This window comes from Microcebus murinus, chromosome 1 (assembly GCF_040939455.1).
Source record: "Microcebus murinus isolate Inina chromosome 1, M.murinus_Inina_mat1.0, whole genome shotgun sequence".
In the NCBI taxonomy this organism is placed as follows: domain Eukaryota; kingdom Metazoa; phylum Chordata; class Mammalia; order Primates; family Cheirogaleidae; genus Microcebus; species Microcebus murinus.
Genome location: NC_134104.1, coordinates 78,910,296 through 78,927,795, shown reverse-complemented (window position 1 = coordinate 78,927,795; position 17,500 = coordinate 78,910,296). Strand labels below are relative to the sequence as shown.

General features: G+C 50.8%; 1 protein-coding gene across 6 annotated transcripts; it reads left to right on the top strand.

Moving 5' to 3' along the window:
• The first annotated feature begins 353 nt into the window (after window positions 1-353).
• Window positions 354-16,990, top strand: ECE2 (endothelin converting enzyme 2). Of its 6 annotated transcripts, none has more exons than XM_076003460.1 (20): window positions 354-471; window positions 738-824; window positions 1,163-1,298; window positions 1,516-1,731; window positions 2,476-2,600; window positions 2,717-2,863; window positions 3,021-3,086; window positions 6,749-6,937; window positions 7,640-7,782; window positions 8,165-8,279; window positions 9,746-9,856; window positions 12,269-12,367; window positions 12,472-12,549; window positions 13,181-13,284; window positions 13,472-13,582; window positions 13,705-13,772; window positions 13,953-14,143; window positions 14,257-14,352; window positions 15,018-15,185; window positions 15,377-16,990. In XM_076003460.1, the coding sequence occupies exons 1-20, from the start codon at window positions 433-435 to the stop codon at window positions 15,689-15,691; spliced, it is 2,604 nt and encodes an 867-aa protein (XP_075859575.1). In that variant the 5' UTR covers window positions 354-432; the 3' UTR covers window positions 15,692-16,990. The 6 variants fall into 6 exon arrangements, with proteins under 6 accessions (XP_075859575.1, XP_075859570.1, XP_075859581.1 ...); XM_076003455.1 differs by having other exon boundaries at window positions 738-965; XM_076003466.1 differs by lacking the exon at window positions 738-824.
• The last annotated feature ends 510 nt before the right edge of the window (window positions 16,991-17,500 follow it).

Sequence of the window (17,500 nt, the reverse complement as noted above, 5' to 3'; positions counted from 1 at the left end):
CGTGCTCTGTATGGCTACTGAGCAGACTGCTGGGGGAAGATGTTCCTCAGGAGGCATATTTCTCTAAAGTGTTTAAAGGCAATGGGGAGGGCCTGAAATTTGGGGGATTGGGCCTGGGTCAAAGGAAAGTAAACTACGAGTGGCTTGCAAGGGGGTGCTGAGATGGGTTGCTGGCCAGGAGCAGTGGAGGGGTCTCCAGGCGTTGCTGGCGGAGAGCCCCGGGCGGCTCCTCCCTCTCCCCCGCTCCCCCCGTCCCGGGCGGCGCCGCGCGGGGAGGGGGACTCGGCGGGCGGGGGCTGGGGCGGCCGAGCGAGGGGCTGCGCAGCGGCTGTGATGGCGGGCGGTGGCGGGGCCGGGCGGGGGACCGGGGCCGCGGCCCGGGCGCGGGATAGCGGCCGGGAGCCCTAAGGCACCGTCTGGCCCGACTCCACCATGAACGTCGCGCTGCAGGAGCTGAGCAGCGGCGGCAATGTGAGTAGGGCCCCGGGGCTCCCGGGGAGAGGACCCGGGTGGAGGGGTACTAGGCGGAGGGGTCGGCCGCGAGGGGGCAGGCGGCATCCAGCTCGCAGACATGGGGCTGCGTACCTCGGTCGGGGGTCGGGGTAGGTGACAGAGGGACCCCAGGCCGAGAGCTGGTCAGGCGGGAGGGGGCCTGAGGGGCAAGAGCACTGGGGTAGGGCCGTGGGCAAACAGCTCTCTCTGCCTGACCGCGGTGGGCGCCCCTGACTGTCTGGCAGATGGTGCAGTACAAACGGGCCACGCTTCGTGATGAAGACGCACCCGAGACCCCCGTAGAGGGCGGGGCCTCCCCGGACGCAGTGGAGGTGGGCAAAGGGGTTGCCCCCTTCTCACCAGGCCCCAGCCCTGCCATGACGCCTAGCATACCCAGGAGCTCTGGGCTGTTCTGGAGGGTTACCTGCCCCCACCACCTTCGCTCCATCTCTGGCCTCTGCGCTAGGACCACGGTGAGGCGATTCTAAGCCATGACGTTGCACAAAATAGGCTCAGGGCTCAATTCGGCCTGCCTCATTGCCCCTGGGCCCAAAGTTAACCCCATTAGCGCCTTGCTCCATGGCTTGGAAACTGCTTGTGCCTTCATTCTCTGGTGATCTTGTATCCCTGCCCAGCAGCTCAATTGCTCCTGTCCCCCTGTGTTCCCCAGGTGGGATTCCAGAAGGGGACAAGACAACTCTTAGGCTCACACACGCAGCTGGAGCTGGTCTTGGCAGGTGTCTCTCTACTGCTGGTTGCACTACTTCTGGGCTGCCTCGTGGCCCTGGGGGTCCAGTACCACAGAGGTAGGTGGGCCCACACTTGTCACCAGCCCTCATATGTCTGGGGGCTCTGGAGGCTAAAGAGCCTCTAAGATTTCCTCTAGTTGGGGTCAGCCTTCCCCACACAAAACTTCTGGTTTTTCTTTCTCTTCCCAACCTTCCTGCTATCATGGTCCTTCCAAAGAGTGTGAGTCTCCCAGACTGACATTCTCTTATCCTCCGGCCATGTCCCCTGCCACAGACCCATCCCAGAGCACCTGCCTCACAGAGGCCTGCATTCGAGTGGCTGGAAAAATCCTGGAGTCCCTGGACCGAGGGGTAAGCCCCTGTGAGGACTTTTACCAGTTCTCCTGTGGAGGCTGGATTCAGAGGAACCCCCTGCCTGATGGACGTTCTCGCTGGAACACCTTCAACAGCCTCTGGGACCAGAACCAGGCCATACTGAAGCACCTGCTTGGTGAGTGGGGCTGTTACGGAGACCTTGTGCCCAGCACAAGGCCTGGCAGTTAGTAGGTACTCGATAAATGTCCATGAATGAAGAAATATTCTGTGAACACTCTGGAGGGAAAAGATGCGGAGAACAGGGGGCTCTTCAGAAGCAGAGATGGATTAGAGGGGAGCTGATCTCTGCATATAATGGAGGCTGCCTCTCTGCACTGTTTGGAGCATGGTTGAGGTGTGGTAGGCACTAGCAAGCCTTGCAGGGCTCAGATTTCTTTGAGGGTCTCTGTGGACAGAGGAGAGGAAGCCATGATTTGCTGTTTCAGACAGTCTTTCTGGGTCTACATTAGGAGGTCTGCTCATTGATAAGGCAAGGAGAGGCTGGGTGCTGTGGCTCATGCCTATAATCCCAGCACTTTGGGGGGCTGAGGTGGGAGGATCACTTGAGGTGGGAGTTTGAGAGCAGCCTGGCCAATATGGTGTGGCCTGTTCTCTACAAAAAATAATTAAAAAAAAAAATAGCTGGGCATGGTGGTCCTAGCTACTCGGGAGGTTGAGGCAACAGGATTGCTTGAGCTCAGAAATTCAAGGCTGCAGTCAGCTATGATCATGCCACTGCACTCCAGCTTAGGTGACAGAACAAGACCTCATCTCTAAAAAATAAATAAATAAAGGCAGGGAGAGGAGCCGAGCAACGTCCAGGGACTCCCCCTCAGCAGTTAACCTAATTATCACCTGGCCCCTGTGTTCTACCCCATAGAAAATACGACTTTCAACTCCAGCAGCGAAGCTGAGCAAAAGACTCAGCGCTTCTACCTATCCTGCCTACAGGTAGAGCGCATTGAGGAGCTGGGCGCCCAGCCACTGCGAGACCTTATTGACAAGGTGGGAATGCTGGGTGGGCTTCAAGTGGGGAAGCTGGAGTCGTCTTGGGAGAGGATGTAGCCCAAGAAAGCTTTAGGGGCCCTGTGCTATAGCTTTCACTTTTGGTCTCTACTCAGATCGGTGGTTGGAACATCACCGGCCCCTGGGATCAGGACAACTTCATGGAGGTGCTGAAGGCAGTAGCTGGGACCTACAGGGCCACTCCATTCTTCACTGTCTACATTAGTGCTGACTCTAAGAGTTCCAACAGCAATATTATCCAGGTGCTGGGCTGGGGAAGCGTGAGGAGGGACTATGATGTTTTTCTGAACCCAGATGCCCCTCCCCTGTGATAGGCAGGCTGGGCTGGCCCCCAACCCCTACACAGGAGTCTGGGTCCTGGGGCTGGGGGGTGCTTACCTCTTTTCTTTGACATTGCAGGTGGACCAGTCTGGGCTCTTTCTGCCCTCTCGAGATTACTACTTAAACAGAACTGCCAATGAGAAAGTAAGAAGCATCCTCAGAACCCCAATCCCTATCCCTTGCTGAAGTGGGTTGATTCCTGTTGACTTTTCCCTTTGCCCAGGGTCACAGCAGGGATAGTGAGCATATCCTGTTGCCTAGTGAGCCAACTGCCCTTCCTTCCTTCCTTCCTTCCTTCCTTCCTTCCTTCCTTCCTTCCTTCCTTCCTTCCTTCCTTCCCTCCTTCCTTCCTTCCTTCCTTCCTCTTATTCTTCCAGGAAAAGTTTATTTTATAGGTACCTACTGTGTGCCAGATGCAGTGGGGGAATTTTGAGATATAAGTTTCAGAGCCATTGTCCTGGTAAACTTTTGGTGTTTGTGGGTTTATGGACCTAGATGTATGAGAACAAGGCTCAAAAGAGGGTCCCTGGCAATCAGGAGAAACTCAGGTAACCAGAGACGGCTTCCTGAAGAGATTGCATTTGAGCTAGGCCCTGTAGCATATGTAGGAGTGGATGAGGTCATGCTGAGTGGAGAGAACAGTTTAAACAAAAGTGTTGAAGAGGGAAAGGCTAGGTGTGTTTGGACCATGGGAAGGGGTTCAATGTGGCGAAATATGGAGCTCACAACAGATGGGAGTCTGGAGCCTAGGCAGGGACTAGCTATGGAGGGAACACTGAATACCACACTACAGAGTTTATTCTGCCAATCTCAGAGAACCATCGCGTACTCCAGAGCAGGGAGGCAGTGATCCAGTGCACTGTGCTTTGGGAAGCCAGTTGGCTGGGATGTGAGAAGTAGATGTGAGAAAGAGCCTGGAGATGAGTTAACCATCTCTGTAGTACTCCAGGCTCTGAGTTGTAAAGGCTCCAGTGGAGGTGTGGCAGAGGGAATGTTAGGAGGGGAAGATGCAAGAGACTTGTTAGATGGTAGAAGAGGGAAGAGGTGAAGATGATTGAGGCCGTAAGTCTGAGCGATGGTGAATGGAAGGTCCTTAGGGGATCAGGGGTGTCTGCAGGAAGAACCAGCTTACAGTACATTGGAGAAGAGCAGTGTGATGTCACAGGAAAAGGAGAGACTTGGAGTCAGGCCTGGATTCCAATCTTAGCTCTGCTGCTTGGTGCAAGTTGATTAATCTCTTTTAGGCTGTTTTCTCACCTGTAAAAGGGGATCATAGCATCTACCGCATATGGTGTTTGGGGTGGAGTGGGGGTGTAAGCTTATGCTCCTGCTTGTGGCAGACACTCAGGGTGTGGGAGGTGCTCATTTTAGACTGAGTTTGAGGGACCTGGGAACCTTCTAAATGGAGAGGCCAGCAGATAGCTGTGAAAGTCATGTGGAGTCCCAGAGAGAGGACAAGCCTGAAGGGAGCCAGAGACCTGGGGGGCATCTCCTTAGAAACCCAAGCCAAGGCTTAGGAGGGGTGATAGAAAGGAGGAGAATAGAGAAAGGAAGGAAGGGGACTCTTGAATTTTAAAGACAGTAGGAGAAAGAATCAGCAAAGGAGATTGCTATGGAGTAGGACAACCAGGAGAGTCATTTGTCCTTCTGTCACTCATTCGCAAATATTTACTGAGCATTCCTTAGCCAGACCCTCCTCTAGGCACATGGTGAACAAGGCATTGCCACTGTTTTCTAAGTGGGAGAGAAGACATGAAACAGCTTGTTACATGGCTGTCCTGTTTGCAGTTGTCTAGACTGTTAGAAAGGAGAAGCACAGGATTCTAAGAGTGAGTATTACTGGGAACCAGCCTGGTCCTAGGGTGAGGGTAGCCTGCAGTGAAGGAAGAGTGTTCTGCGAAGGGAACAGCTTATGCAAAGGCTCTGAGGTGGGAAAGAGTATGGCCCATTGACCATACTCAACAGGAGAGGGAAGCAGGATGGGAAAGTGGGCCAACTCCTTCCGAATAGGTATGTAAACTCATATTATGCATGAGCATTATGGGGAAAATTTAGGATTTATCCCAAAAGAAATGGAAAGGAAAACTCAAAAGTGGTATGAAGAGTTGGGTATGGTGGCTCACACTTGTAGTCTCAGCACTTTGGGAGGCTGAGGTGGGAGGATCACTTTGGGCCAGAAGTTTGAGACCAGCTTGGGCAATGTAGTGAGACCCCATATCTTAAAAAAAATAAGAAAAATTAGCTGGGTGTAGTGGCATATGTCTGTAGTCCCAGCTACTTGGGAGGCTGAGGCAAGAGGATTGCTTGAGTCCAGGAATTTAAGATTGCAGAGAGCTGTGATTGTGCCACTGCACTCCAGCCTGGGCAGCAGAGTGAGACCTTGTCTCTTAAAACAAAGCAAAAAATAAAATAAAATAAAATAAAATAAAACAAGTGGTGTGGACAGATGTGTGATTTGACGTCACCTGAGTTAGAGGAAGAGATAATTTTGACAATGCAGGAGAGAACCACATCATCCAACACTTTGGAAAGGGTGGAAGGAAAGCCTTGGGTTTGGTTGTCAGCATGTCACTGGTTGCCTTGGCCAGGAAGCCTCCTGTGCTGGGATCTAGGGAAGCCGCAGTGAGACAGGATAAAAACTAGGAGTAAAGCAGGGTTCAGGAGAGTCTCAAAAGTAAGTCTTAAGCTGAAGGAAAGGAGGTAGGGAGAGAAAGGGGTAAGGTGAAATCACTGGTAAAACTAACCAAGCCCTTTAGGAGCAGGGATGACTGAGATTGGCACTTAAACTTCTTCCTCTCACACCGGAGAAATGTTGAGGTACAGAGAATGGATATTAAGGAATCTAAACACTTGTCAGTAAAGTTGAAGAGGATATGGCCTTTGGTGATTAGGAGAGCCCAAGGTGGGGCCTCAGGTTAGGAGCGGGAGTGGTTAGGATCGATGGGAGTCGGTGCTGAGGGGCTCCTTGCAGATTTTCATCCCTTTATTCAACAAATATTTATTGAGCACCTAATATGTGGCAGCCAGCGTGCTCAAGCATGAGACTGCAGTGGTGAATAAGCAAACATAGCGCCTGCCTCATGGAGACCGAGTGCCAGCAGGGTGAAGCCACATGAGTTTGTCCACTGCCCTGGGGTCATCAGGCCTGGGCCACATTCTCCCTCTGCCATCTGCTAGTTTGTGATAGGAGTCAAGCCCCGTCACCTTTCCAGGCTTGTTCCCCCGTGTGTAAAATGGGACTCATATCGGCTTTATGGAGTTGCTGTGAGGTGTGGAAGACACGTTGCATATAAAGCTTCCAACAGAGAGTCTGATACATGTATACATATGTGGTCACTAAATGGTTCCTTTCTATGCTTTTTTCTCCCTTGGAGACCAGAGAGGAGTGGAGAAAGCAGCAAGATGAGGCCTGGCACATGGTCACTGGCGGGCAGGGACAGCTAGACAGGCTTTAGGAGAAGAGAGGGAAAGCAGTATGGGAAGCAGGTCCATCTACTGGACAGGTCTTCACAGAGCACCTATTCTGCAGTAGGCCCTGTTCTCAGCCCTGGGGATACCATGTGAATGAGCTGCTGAAACTTGAAACAGTGCTCTGCTGGAATGTACCTCCCTCTTGGGGCAATAGATGATAAACAGGTACATAAATAAATAAACAACATAGAGCAAGCACTGTGTCAGAAATGCAGCTGGGACATCCAGGAAGGTGCTGGAAGACAAGCAGATGAGAGGGTGAACAGCAGTGATGACCAGACAGATCCTCTCAGCCTCGAGCAGGAGGCTCTGAGGACTACTTGGGGCCTTGACAGGTGCTCACTGCCTACCTGGACTACATGGAGGAGCTGGGGTTGCTGCTGGGCGGACAGCCAACTTCCACGCGGGAGCAGATGCAGCAGGTCCTGGAGCTGGAGATACAACTGGCCAACATCACAGTGCCCCAGGACCAGCGGCGCGACGAGGAGAAGATCTATCACAAGATGAGCATCTCGGAGCTGCAGGTGGGGCAGGCAGGGGACTTGAGGGGCCAACTGTGGCACGGACCATCTAGCTTCCCTTTATGTCATCTTTCTGAGGCAGCCGATCCTTTCCTCATTTCCTTGCTTTTCTGAGTTTCCCATCTGCACTTTTGCTATCCTAGAAAGACAAATGGTGTCTATTTTAGGCCACCTCTCACTTGGCCATCCTTTGGCCCCTTGCTTGTTGTCTGGGAATGCATAGAGGGATTGTTTTAAAAATTTATCACAACTTATATGAGATGTTCACAAAACAATGAGAATAGAAATGAAAGCTTCTCCTGGAGGGCCCCTACTGTGTCAGGGGCCCAAATGCTTTAGGTTATTTGGATTATGGAAAAGTTGGGGATAGGGGTGGTTTGGAGGAGAGGCCAGGTATGTGGGGGGAGGGTGTCAGGGGCATGGTATTTTATCAACTGTTGTGAAAATACCTGGATATCTGTACCCCAGCTGAATATCACACATGGTGGTTCTCCTTGTGTAATAAGTGGCTGGGCTCCCAGATTGAGGGGTACTTGGGCTTGGAAAGGGGTTTATTGCAGGAAGGAGTCACCAAACAGCCAGCAGCTGTTGCAGCTGTTGCTATGGCAATGGGAAGGGTTTCCAGGCTACAGCACATCAGTGGGGGAGGGGTCTGCTGGAAGTGAGGTGGGCAGGCCGGGAGGCCTGAGATGTTTTTGCTCTCAGGCTCTGGCGCCCTCCATGGACTGGCTTGAGTTCCTGTCTTTCTTGCTGTCACCGTTGGAGTTGGGTGACTCTGAGCCTGTGGTGGTGTATGGGACGGATTATTTGCAGCAGGTGTCAGAGCTCATCAACCGCACGGAACCAAGGTGGGGGGGAGTCCAAGGTGTGGGTGGTGGGATACAGGGCTCTGTGGAGGTCTCTGGCAGGGAATGGGCATAGTGGACTGGTGTGGCCAGAGAGAGTGACATTTGATAAGGTGGAGGACCTTCCAAATGTCAAATCAGAATGTCTGCAGGCTTTTTCTTCTAGGCTAGGGACTCATGGTGCCCATTTGTGATCTCTATTCCCGTACCCTGCTCCAACCTTACTTCTACAGCCAGGTGTGTGGTCCCAGGGTGAAAGAGGGACTCTGGGACAGCGTCTACATATACCTCTCAGGACTCCTGCTGCCTGTGTATTCCCAGGGGCTGTTTGGGAAGGAAACGGTACCCCACCTGTCCTTTCCTTATTTTTTGGTTTGGATGCCAGTGTCCTGAACAATTATCTGATCTGGAACCTGGTGCAGAAGACAACCTCCAGCCTGGACCGACGCTTTGAGGCTGCGCAAGAGAAGCTGCTGGAGACCCTCTATGGTACCAAGAAGGTGGGCTCTCTGACACTGCCTCCACCGTCCTATGTAGTCTGATGCTGCACACCTTCCATATGTCAGGCACCATGCGGCTCGTGGTGCACAGGTGCATAGTATGAAGCACAAAACTTGGAATCAGCCAACATGGGTTCTAATCCCAACTCCCTTGGGCATGTCACCCAGCCTCTTCAACTCTCCACTCCCTAGTCTATAAAACAGGAATAACTTGCAGGGTCCTCAGGAAGATTAACTGAGTTAACATAAGTAAAGCACCTACCAGTGCCTGGTATGTACAAGTACTCTCTCAGCTTTGATGATGAGGATGGAGAAGACAAATAAATGCTGTTCTTAGTTTCATGGTGCCCCATTAAATGGAGGGAGTGAACATGTAAACAAAAACATTAGGGCCAGGTGCAGTGGCTCACGCCTGTAATCCCAGCATTTTGAGAGGCTGAGGTGGGAGGATCACTTGAGGCCAAGAGTTTGAGACCAGCCTGGAAAACATTGTGAGACTTTGTCTCTACAAAAAATTTAAAAAATTTAAAAAAAAATTATTAGCTGGGTGTGGTGGCACGTGTCTGTAGTCCTAACTACTTGGGAGGCTGAGCCAGAAGGATCACTTGAGCCCTGGAGCTGGAGGCTCTAGTGAGCTGTGATCAAGCTACTGCACTCCAGTCTGGGCAACAGAGCAAGACTTTGTATCAAAAAACAAAACAAAACAAAATAAAAACGAAGGAAAAAGTAGAGTTAGTAGACACTGGTGATAGACTAAGTGTGGGGCTAGTGAGATGGAGGAAGCTGAGTGACTCCCAGGTTTCTGGAATGAGGGACTGACTGGATATAACATTGAGATGTGGGCCAGGCGCAGTGGCTCACACCTGTAATCCTAGCACTCTGGGAGGCTGAGGTGGGCGGATTGCTCAAGGTCAGGAGTTCAAAACCAGCTTGAGCAAGAGCAAGACCCCATCTCTACTATAAATAGAAAGAAATTAATTGACCAACTAATATATATAGAAAAAATTAGCCGGGCATGGTGGCGCATGCCTGTAGTCCCAGCTACTCGGGAGGCTGAGGCAGCAGGATTGCTTGAGCCCAGGAGTTTGAAGTTGCTGTGAGCTAGGCTGATGCCACGGCACTCACTCTAGCCTGGGCAACAAGGTGAGATTAGGTCTCAAAAATAAAAAAAGAGATGTGGATCTGAGGAAAAAAAACTTCTGGACTCCAATGAGCGTTTTAGAAATGTAAGAAGAGAGTGCTAAGAATAGAGTGGGCAGCACACATGTTCTACTGAGGTTTCGATGTTGGATTTGGCACATTTTGAGATATTGCCCTTCATATTCCCTGAGGGAGAGATGGCACCCTAGCCCCAAGACTCTGTTGTCCCGAGCTGAAAAGGGCTAACCCCAAAGACAGAGAAAAGCCCTCAGACTGGAGGACAGAGCCTGACCTCTCTGGGAGCCTGACCCTTTGTCCTTCAATAGTCCTGCATGCCGAGGTGGCAGACCTGCATCTCTAACACGGATGACGCGCTTGGCTTCGCTTTGGGCTCCCTCTTTGTGAAGGCTACGTTTGATCGGCAAAGCAAGGAAATTGTGAGTCTTCAAGGTTCTTCCACCATTACCCCTTGTTTTATTTAAAATTCACTACTTAGCTAGGCACAGTGGCTCATGCCTGCAATCCTAGCACTTTGGGAGGCTGACATCGGAGGATTGTTTGAGGTCAGGAGTTAGAGACCAGCCTGAGCAAGACCAAGGCTCCATCTCTGCAAAAAATAGAAAAATAAGCTGGGCATGGTTGTGTGTGCCTGTAGTCCCAGCTACTCAGGAGGCTAAGGCAGGAGAATCTCTTGAGCCCAGGAGTTTGAGGTTGCAGTGATCTATGACGACGCCACTGCACTCTAGCCTGGGCAACAGAGTGAGACCCTGTCTCAATAAATAAATAAATTGTCAATACAAGTGGTTCGATAAAAAAAAAAAAAAAGAACAAAAAATAAATAAATAAATACAATTTACAAAATACAAATAAATACAATTTCATATATGTGTGGACATATAGAAAAACAACTAGAAAGAAATCATAAACAAATAAAGAGTGGTTGCTTTGGGCATTGAGATTATGAAGGCCCTTTTTTGGTCCTTTAAAGTTTTCTGTATTTTCCAGTTTTTCTGTTATGAGTTTATGTTAGCTATATATGTAGAAGAGATACTATTTATATATTAGGAAATTATAATGGCTATGCTGAAAGTATTATCTATAAAGATGTTTATTGGCCGGGCGCGGTGGCTCACGCCTGTAATCCTAGCTCTTGGGAGGCCGAGGCGGGCGGATTGCTCGAGGTCAGGAGTTCAAAACCAGCCTGAGCAAGAGCGAGACCCTGTCTCTACTATAAACAGAAAGAAATTAATTGGCCAACTGATATATATATAAAAAAAAAAAAAATTAGCCGGGCATAGTGGCGCATGCCTGTAGTCCCAGCTACCCGGGAGGCTGAGGCAGAAGGATCACTCGAGCCCAGGAGTTTGAGGTTGCTGTGAGCTAGGCTGACGCCACGGCACTCACTCTAGCCTGGGCAACAAAGTGAGACTCTGTCTCAAAAAAAAAAAAAAAACCAGCCTGAGCAAGAGCGAGACCCCATCTCTACTATAAATAGAAAGAAATTAATTGGCCAACTGATATATATATAAAAAATTAGCCGGGCATGGTGGCGCATGCCTGTAGTCCCAGCTACTCGGGAGGCTGAGGCAGCAGGATTGCTTGAGCCAGGAGTTTGAGGTTGCTGTGAGCTAGGCTGACGCCACGGCACTCACTCTAGCCTGGACAACAAAGCGAGACTCTGTCTCAAAAAAAAAAAAAAAAAAAAAAAAAAAAAAGATGTTTATTGCAGTGTTGTTGATAATAGGGGGAAATGAAAACAGCTTAAATGTACACCCATAGGTTAAAGAATAAATAAATTGTAGTTAGGATGGATTATGAGGCAGCCTTTTAACTTTAAGTGAAACTTTAAGTGAAAAATGGTGGGTTTCTCTTAGGAGCTTGCTTCTGAAACAAAAAAAGAAAAATGTGGGCTTCAAAAAATATATATGTTGGCTGGGCGTGGTGGCTCACACCTGTAATCCTAACACTCTGTGAGACCTTGTATCTACTAAAAATAGAAGCAAATTAGTTGGCCAACTAAAAATATATAGAAAAAATTAGCCAGGTGTGGTGGCGTATGCCTGTAGTCCCAGCTACTCAGGAGGCTGAGGCAGGAGGATCGCTTGAGCCCAGGAGTTTGAGGTTGCTGTGAGCTAGGCTGACAGCAATCCATGGCACTCTAGCCTAGGCAACAGAGTGAGACTCTGTCTCAAAAAAAAAAAAAATTTTTTTATATATATGTTATACAACATAATTCTGTATTTTATATGCATATCTGGGTGGGAAAAACAGTAGAAGTAGATAATCAAAATGTTAGGTGATCTATGAATGAGTGGATTATAAATGGTCCAATTTTTTCTTAAACTCTGCTGAATTTTCCAAATTTTCTATTAATGCCCTCCTTTCGTAGTCAGATAAAAACCAATGAGGCTGGGCGTGATGGTGCGCACTTGTAGTCCCCACTACTTGGGAGGCTGAGGCAGGAGAATTGCTTGAGCCCAGGAGTTTGAGGTTGCACTGAGCTATGATGACACTGCTGCACTCCAGCCCGGGTGACAAAGTGAGACCCTATCTCAAAAACCAAACCAAACCAACCCACTATATTAAAATTTAATATTAATTTAATTATATTATTGTCAATTAAATTTTTTAATTAATAGAATAAAGTCTCCCACAATCCCGGTACCTTCACAAATGGTGTTTCCTTCTCATCCTCCACAGATGCTCAGTCTTATTTCATGAGTCCAGGCATTCCCACGTTTCCCCTGGAGGGACAGGAATGGGGCGCGAGGGCAGGAGGGGCGAGGAGATGGGGGAACAGGAAGGCATTAAGTGCAGGTAGAGGCTGACTTGTGCCCTTTCCCTGCCAGGCAGAGGGGATGATCAGTGAAATCCGGAGCGCCTTTGAGGAGGCCCTGGGACAGCTGGTTTGGATGGATGAGAAAACCCGCCAGGCAGCCAAGGAGAAAGTGAGCCGTGGCTGGGGTTGGGGCGCCATCTTGAGGTGGGGATGGAGCATACAGTTTTGCTGCTGGGAGCCTGGGGAAGGAAACCCCTAACCTGGTCTCTACAGGCAGATGCCATCTATGATATGATTGGTTTCCCTGACTTCATCCTGGAGCCCAAAGAGCTGGATGATGTTTATGATGGGGTGAGTACCTGTGTTCACCAGTACTGAATTTTGCCTCCGTTGGGGCACTGTTCTCGGAGCTCAGTAATTGGGGCTCAAACACTGGGAGGAAAGGAGGTGCTTGTTGGTTCCTTTCAGAGACAGATGGAAGCAACCAACATTGCTTAAGTGTTGGCTCTATGCCAGGCTACAGGCCAGACAGAAGTGAGATATGGTGTTAACAAACAGAGATTTGGAGTCAAGCCTGAGTCAAATCCTGTTTCTCCCCTTAACTGTGTAACCTTAGGGGTAGAGACAAGACCTCTGCAGGTCTCAGTTTCTTTAACTGTAAAATGGGGATCCTACTAGTACCTCCCTGATAGGGTCATTGTGAAAATAAAAGAAGGCAGTGCAGATGCATGAACATACATTCTGCCTTCTTTTATTCTTTTATTCTCACAACAACCCTATGAGGGTTGCAAAAAACACAACACCTACAACATAAGTAAGTGCTCTTTAAATATTGGCAATTATTATTTACTAAATATTTTACTCCCATTTTACCTGTGAGGAAACTGAGGCTTGGAGAGGTACTGATCAGTAGCTCAGCTGGGACTATTATCTTCTCCAATGTATTCTCTTGCTTGCTTTCTACTTCCTACCATCCCCATAGTATGAAGTCTCTGAAGATTCTTTCTTCCAAAACATGTTGAATTTGTACAACTTCTCTGCTAAGGTGATGGCCGACCAGCTCCGCAAGCCTCCCAGCAGAGACCAGTGAGTATGGGGGCCACAGACAGTTGGGACAGGCAGCGGGAGAGGTAGGGGAAGATTTCCTGGGATGGGTGGCAAGACTGACCCCAGACCTGAGGTACAAGGCCCTTGTAGGAGCCAGGCAGGGCTGCTGGGCTGGGAGGGACATCAGGAGAGCCAGAAGCCTCAGCCTCTTCCTCTTCCTCCCCAGGTGGAGCATGACCCCCCAGACAGTGAATGCCTACTACCTTCCCACTAAGAATGAAATCGTCTTCCCTGCTGGCATCCTGCAGGCCCCCTTCTATGCCCGCAACCACCCAAAGTATGTCTGAGGCAGGAGGGGCTGGGTGCCGGGGTCTAGGCCTGTGGGTGATCTGGGAGCGGTGCTGGAGGGATTCAGAAGTACCCCTGCCATGTCCTCACTCAGCATTCCTCACTTACCAGGGCCCTGAACTTTGGTGGCATCGGTGTGGTAATGGGCCACGAGTTGACACATGCCTTTGATGACCAAGGTAGGGCCTATGGAATTGTCCCTTCCAGCCTAGAATCCCCAGTGGCTCCTGCAAGGCCTTGGGGTGTTGGGGGCAGGCTCCAGGGATGCTAAAGTCTGTGGACCAGGGCTGGTGGGGATGTTCCTGTCCTCAAGGGGTGAGCACTGGTCTTGCTGGGGTGCAGAGGTGAGTTCTCCTCAGGGCGAGAGTATGACAAGGAAGGGAACCTGCGGCCCTGGTGGCAGAATGAATCTCTAGCAGCCTTCCGGAACCACACGGCCTGCATGGAGGAGCAGTACAACCAGTACCAGGTGAACGGGGAGAGGCTCAACGGCCGCCAGACGCTGGGGGAGAACATCGCCGACAATGGGGGCCTTAAGGCTGCCTACAATGTGAGTGGCCTGGTTGGTCCTCCAGTGGCTGAGGCCCACTGGCCTGGGGTGGAAGGGCACTGGGTGAAAGTGGGCAGCCCCTGGTGGACTTGCTGCCCACTGCCCCTCCCCAGGCTTACAACGAGTGGCTGAGAAAGCACGGGGAGGAGCAGCAGCTGCCTGCCGTGGGGCTCACCAACCACCAGCTCTTCTTTGTGGGATTTGCCCAGGTATTGCCCTGCCTGGGGTCTGCCCCTACATCATTAGAAGTCTGGGGCATGCAGGAAAGGGGCTGGGAAATGGGCCAAAGTGGGGGTGTGGAAGGTGGCTGGGAAGGCCTGTGCCAGGGCCTCTTGGCAGGGGCCCACGACTGCAGTCTGGGGAGACCTGGGGGAGGAGATGGCAAAGGGCAGGGCTGCCCTGCTTGAGGGAAAGGGGTGGAGCAGGCATTGGTCCTCACCACATTCCTGTGGGGGAGGTATGGAGGAGCACACTAAAGCTCCGGGACACAAAGTAGCTTGTCCAGGGCCACCCGGGCATAAAGTAAGTGTCAGAGCAAGGACTTAGGCAGGGTCTCCTTTAGGTGCTTTGCATCACAGCAGGCAGCCTCTGGAGCTCTGCTCTTTCCCTCAGCTGTGTCCATGCTGGGCGTCCCTACGTCCAGGGCAGCTTTGGAAGGCTGCAAGGAATTTGGGAGGGAGGGTGTGTTCGCCCGCTTTGGTGCTACTGACAGAGGGATTGGAGCTGAGATATAGGCTGAGCCCTCTGCAATGTCCTTGAACTGAAGCACCAGAGCAGTGGTGGTTTGTGCCCCGCAATGGCTCTGCTGTAGCCGAGTCAATGGCCCGGCTCCACACTGGACACCATGTGGCCCCATGTCTGTCCTGGCCCGCAGGTGTGGTGCTCAGTCCGCACACCAGAGAGCTCTCACGAGGGGCTGGTGACCGACCCCCACAGCCCTGCCCGCTTCCGTGTGCTGGGTACTCTCTCCAACTCCCGTGACTTCCTGCAGCACTTCAGCTGTCCTGTTGGCTCCCCCATGAACCCAGGGCAGCTGTGCGAGGTGTGGTAGACCTGGGTCAGGGGAGGAATGCCTGGCTGTTGCCAGAGCGTGGGGTGGTTCTCCCAGAAAAACTGTTTGCCCCTGGGTTAGAAAGCAAATGCAAGCTGTGCTGGGTCCAGCCCTGCCACAGCACAGGTGACATGAGTACTAGTCCCTCTTTAACCACCACATTGTGCCTCTGCCTCCAGCAGAGCCCCACCATTCACTGTGACATCCTTCTGTGTCACCCTGCCTGGAAGAGGTCTGGGCTGGAGTGCCAGTTCCCCCAAGACAGAGTCTGCCTCCTCTGGCCCCAAGCTCACTCATGGGGTTGCTGCGCCTGCTCCACTCGGACCTTGCAGGCCTGGGTGGAGTATCTCCCTGCTTCTCCCCCGGGACTCACTCAGTGCTACCTTCCAGCCCCACCCTCAGGGGCTACCCCCACTCCCGGGCTCCTTGTCCTTGTGCTGCTGTTTCCAGTACTGCTGCCAGCCCTCACTGACAGATGCCCTGCGCTTAACTCCTAGTGGAAGCCTGAGGGCCTGTGAAAGCTTCCCTGCTGCCCCGTTTCCCTGGGCTGAGAGGAGAAATGTGAATGCATAGGGAGTGCTGGTTTCTATATCTTAAGGCACAAGTCTTAGGGGGTGACTAATTCTTCCTGGGCCAAACAGAAAAGCAGATAGAGCAGGGAGAGGGAAGGACAGAGTTTATTTTTACAGGGAAGAGGGTGGGGAGGGTGTGGACTTGGCCCTATAGGACCCTGTGCCAATAAATAGACACACATCAGTCAGCTTGTCTCTTCCTTCAATCCTGTTTTCATTTATTCATTCACCCATTCCACCAGTATTTATTGAGCAACTACTATATGCCAGGAACTCTTCTAGAGACTCATTTACTCACTCACCAGATATAAGGGATTGCGATTTGAAACCCTGAGAAGACAAAGAAAAAGAAGCAGGGTAAAGGAATGGAATGGGGTTGAGTCTGGCAGGGCAGAGTAAATCCTCTGCTCACTGGCAGCCATATCCCCAGTGCCAGCTGTTCTATCGCTGAAAGGAGTTGCTGCTCCCCTCTGCTGGTGCATGCAGCTGGGCTTGACACTGAGTCTGGGTAACAACCAGGCTAGGGTTGGCTTAGAAGATGGGTGACTCTTACCCTGCAGTGGAAGGAAGCCCTGCCCAGGGTAGCATATCACTCAATGGAGCTCAGAACACTGGCCTCTGCTTGTAGATGAAAAGATAAACATTTCCTCATGGCCTCAAAGGCTCAGAGCTCCTGAGACTCAGTCATTCCACCTACACTCACTAATCAAAGCCCTACCAAGGGCCAGGCACAGAGAGTGCAAATACAGCTTTTATGCTCCAGAGTGAGGGAGAGAAAAGGAACATTTATTGAATACATCTTGTGTTCCAGGCACCTGTTCTAGTTTCTTTATTCATTCATGCATTTATTCATTTATACATTCATAGACTTAACTTTTTAAAAAGTATATTGCCGGGCGCGGTGGCTTACGCCTGTAATCCTAGCACTCTGGGAGGCCAAGGCAGGTGGATTGCTCAAGGTCAGGAGTTCGAAACCAGCCTGAGCAAGAGCGAGACCCCGTCTCTACTATAAATAGAAAGAAATTAATTGACCAACTAATATATATAGAAAAAATTAGCTGGGCATGCTGGCGCATGCCAGTAGCCCCAGCTACTTGGGAGGCTGAGGCAGGAGGATTGCTGGAGCCCAGGAGTTGGAGGTTGCTGTGAGCTAGGCTGATGCCACGGCACTCACTCAAGTCTGGACAACAGAGTGAGACTCTGTCTCAAAAAAAATAAAAAATAGGCCGGGCGCGGTGGCTCACGCCTGTAATCCTAGCACTTTGGGAGGCCGAGGCGGGCGGATTGCTCAAGGTCAGGAGTTCGAAACCAGCCTGAGCGAGACCCCGTCTCTACCAAAAATAGAAATAAATTAATTGACCAACTAAAAATATATATACAAAAAATTAGCCGGGCATGGTGGCGCATGCCTGTAGTCCCAGCTACTCGGGAGGCTGAGGCAGTAGGATCGCTGAGCCCCGGAGATTGAGGTTGCTGTGAGCCAGGCTGACGCCACGGCACTCACTCTAGCCTGGGCAACAAAGTGAGACTCTGTCTCAAAAAAAAAAAAAAAAATAATAATAATAATAATAAAAAATAAAAAAATAAAAAGTATATTGATTACCAAAAATATTTGTATCAGGCACTGGTAATACAAAAATGAATAAGACCTAGCACTCTGGGAGGCTGAGCAGGGAGGATTGCTCAAGGTCAGGAGTCTGAGACCAGTGTGAACAAGAGTGAGACCCCGTCTCT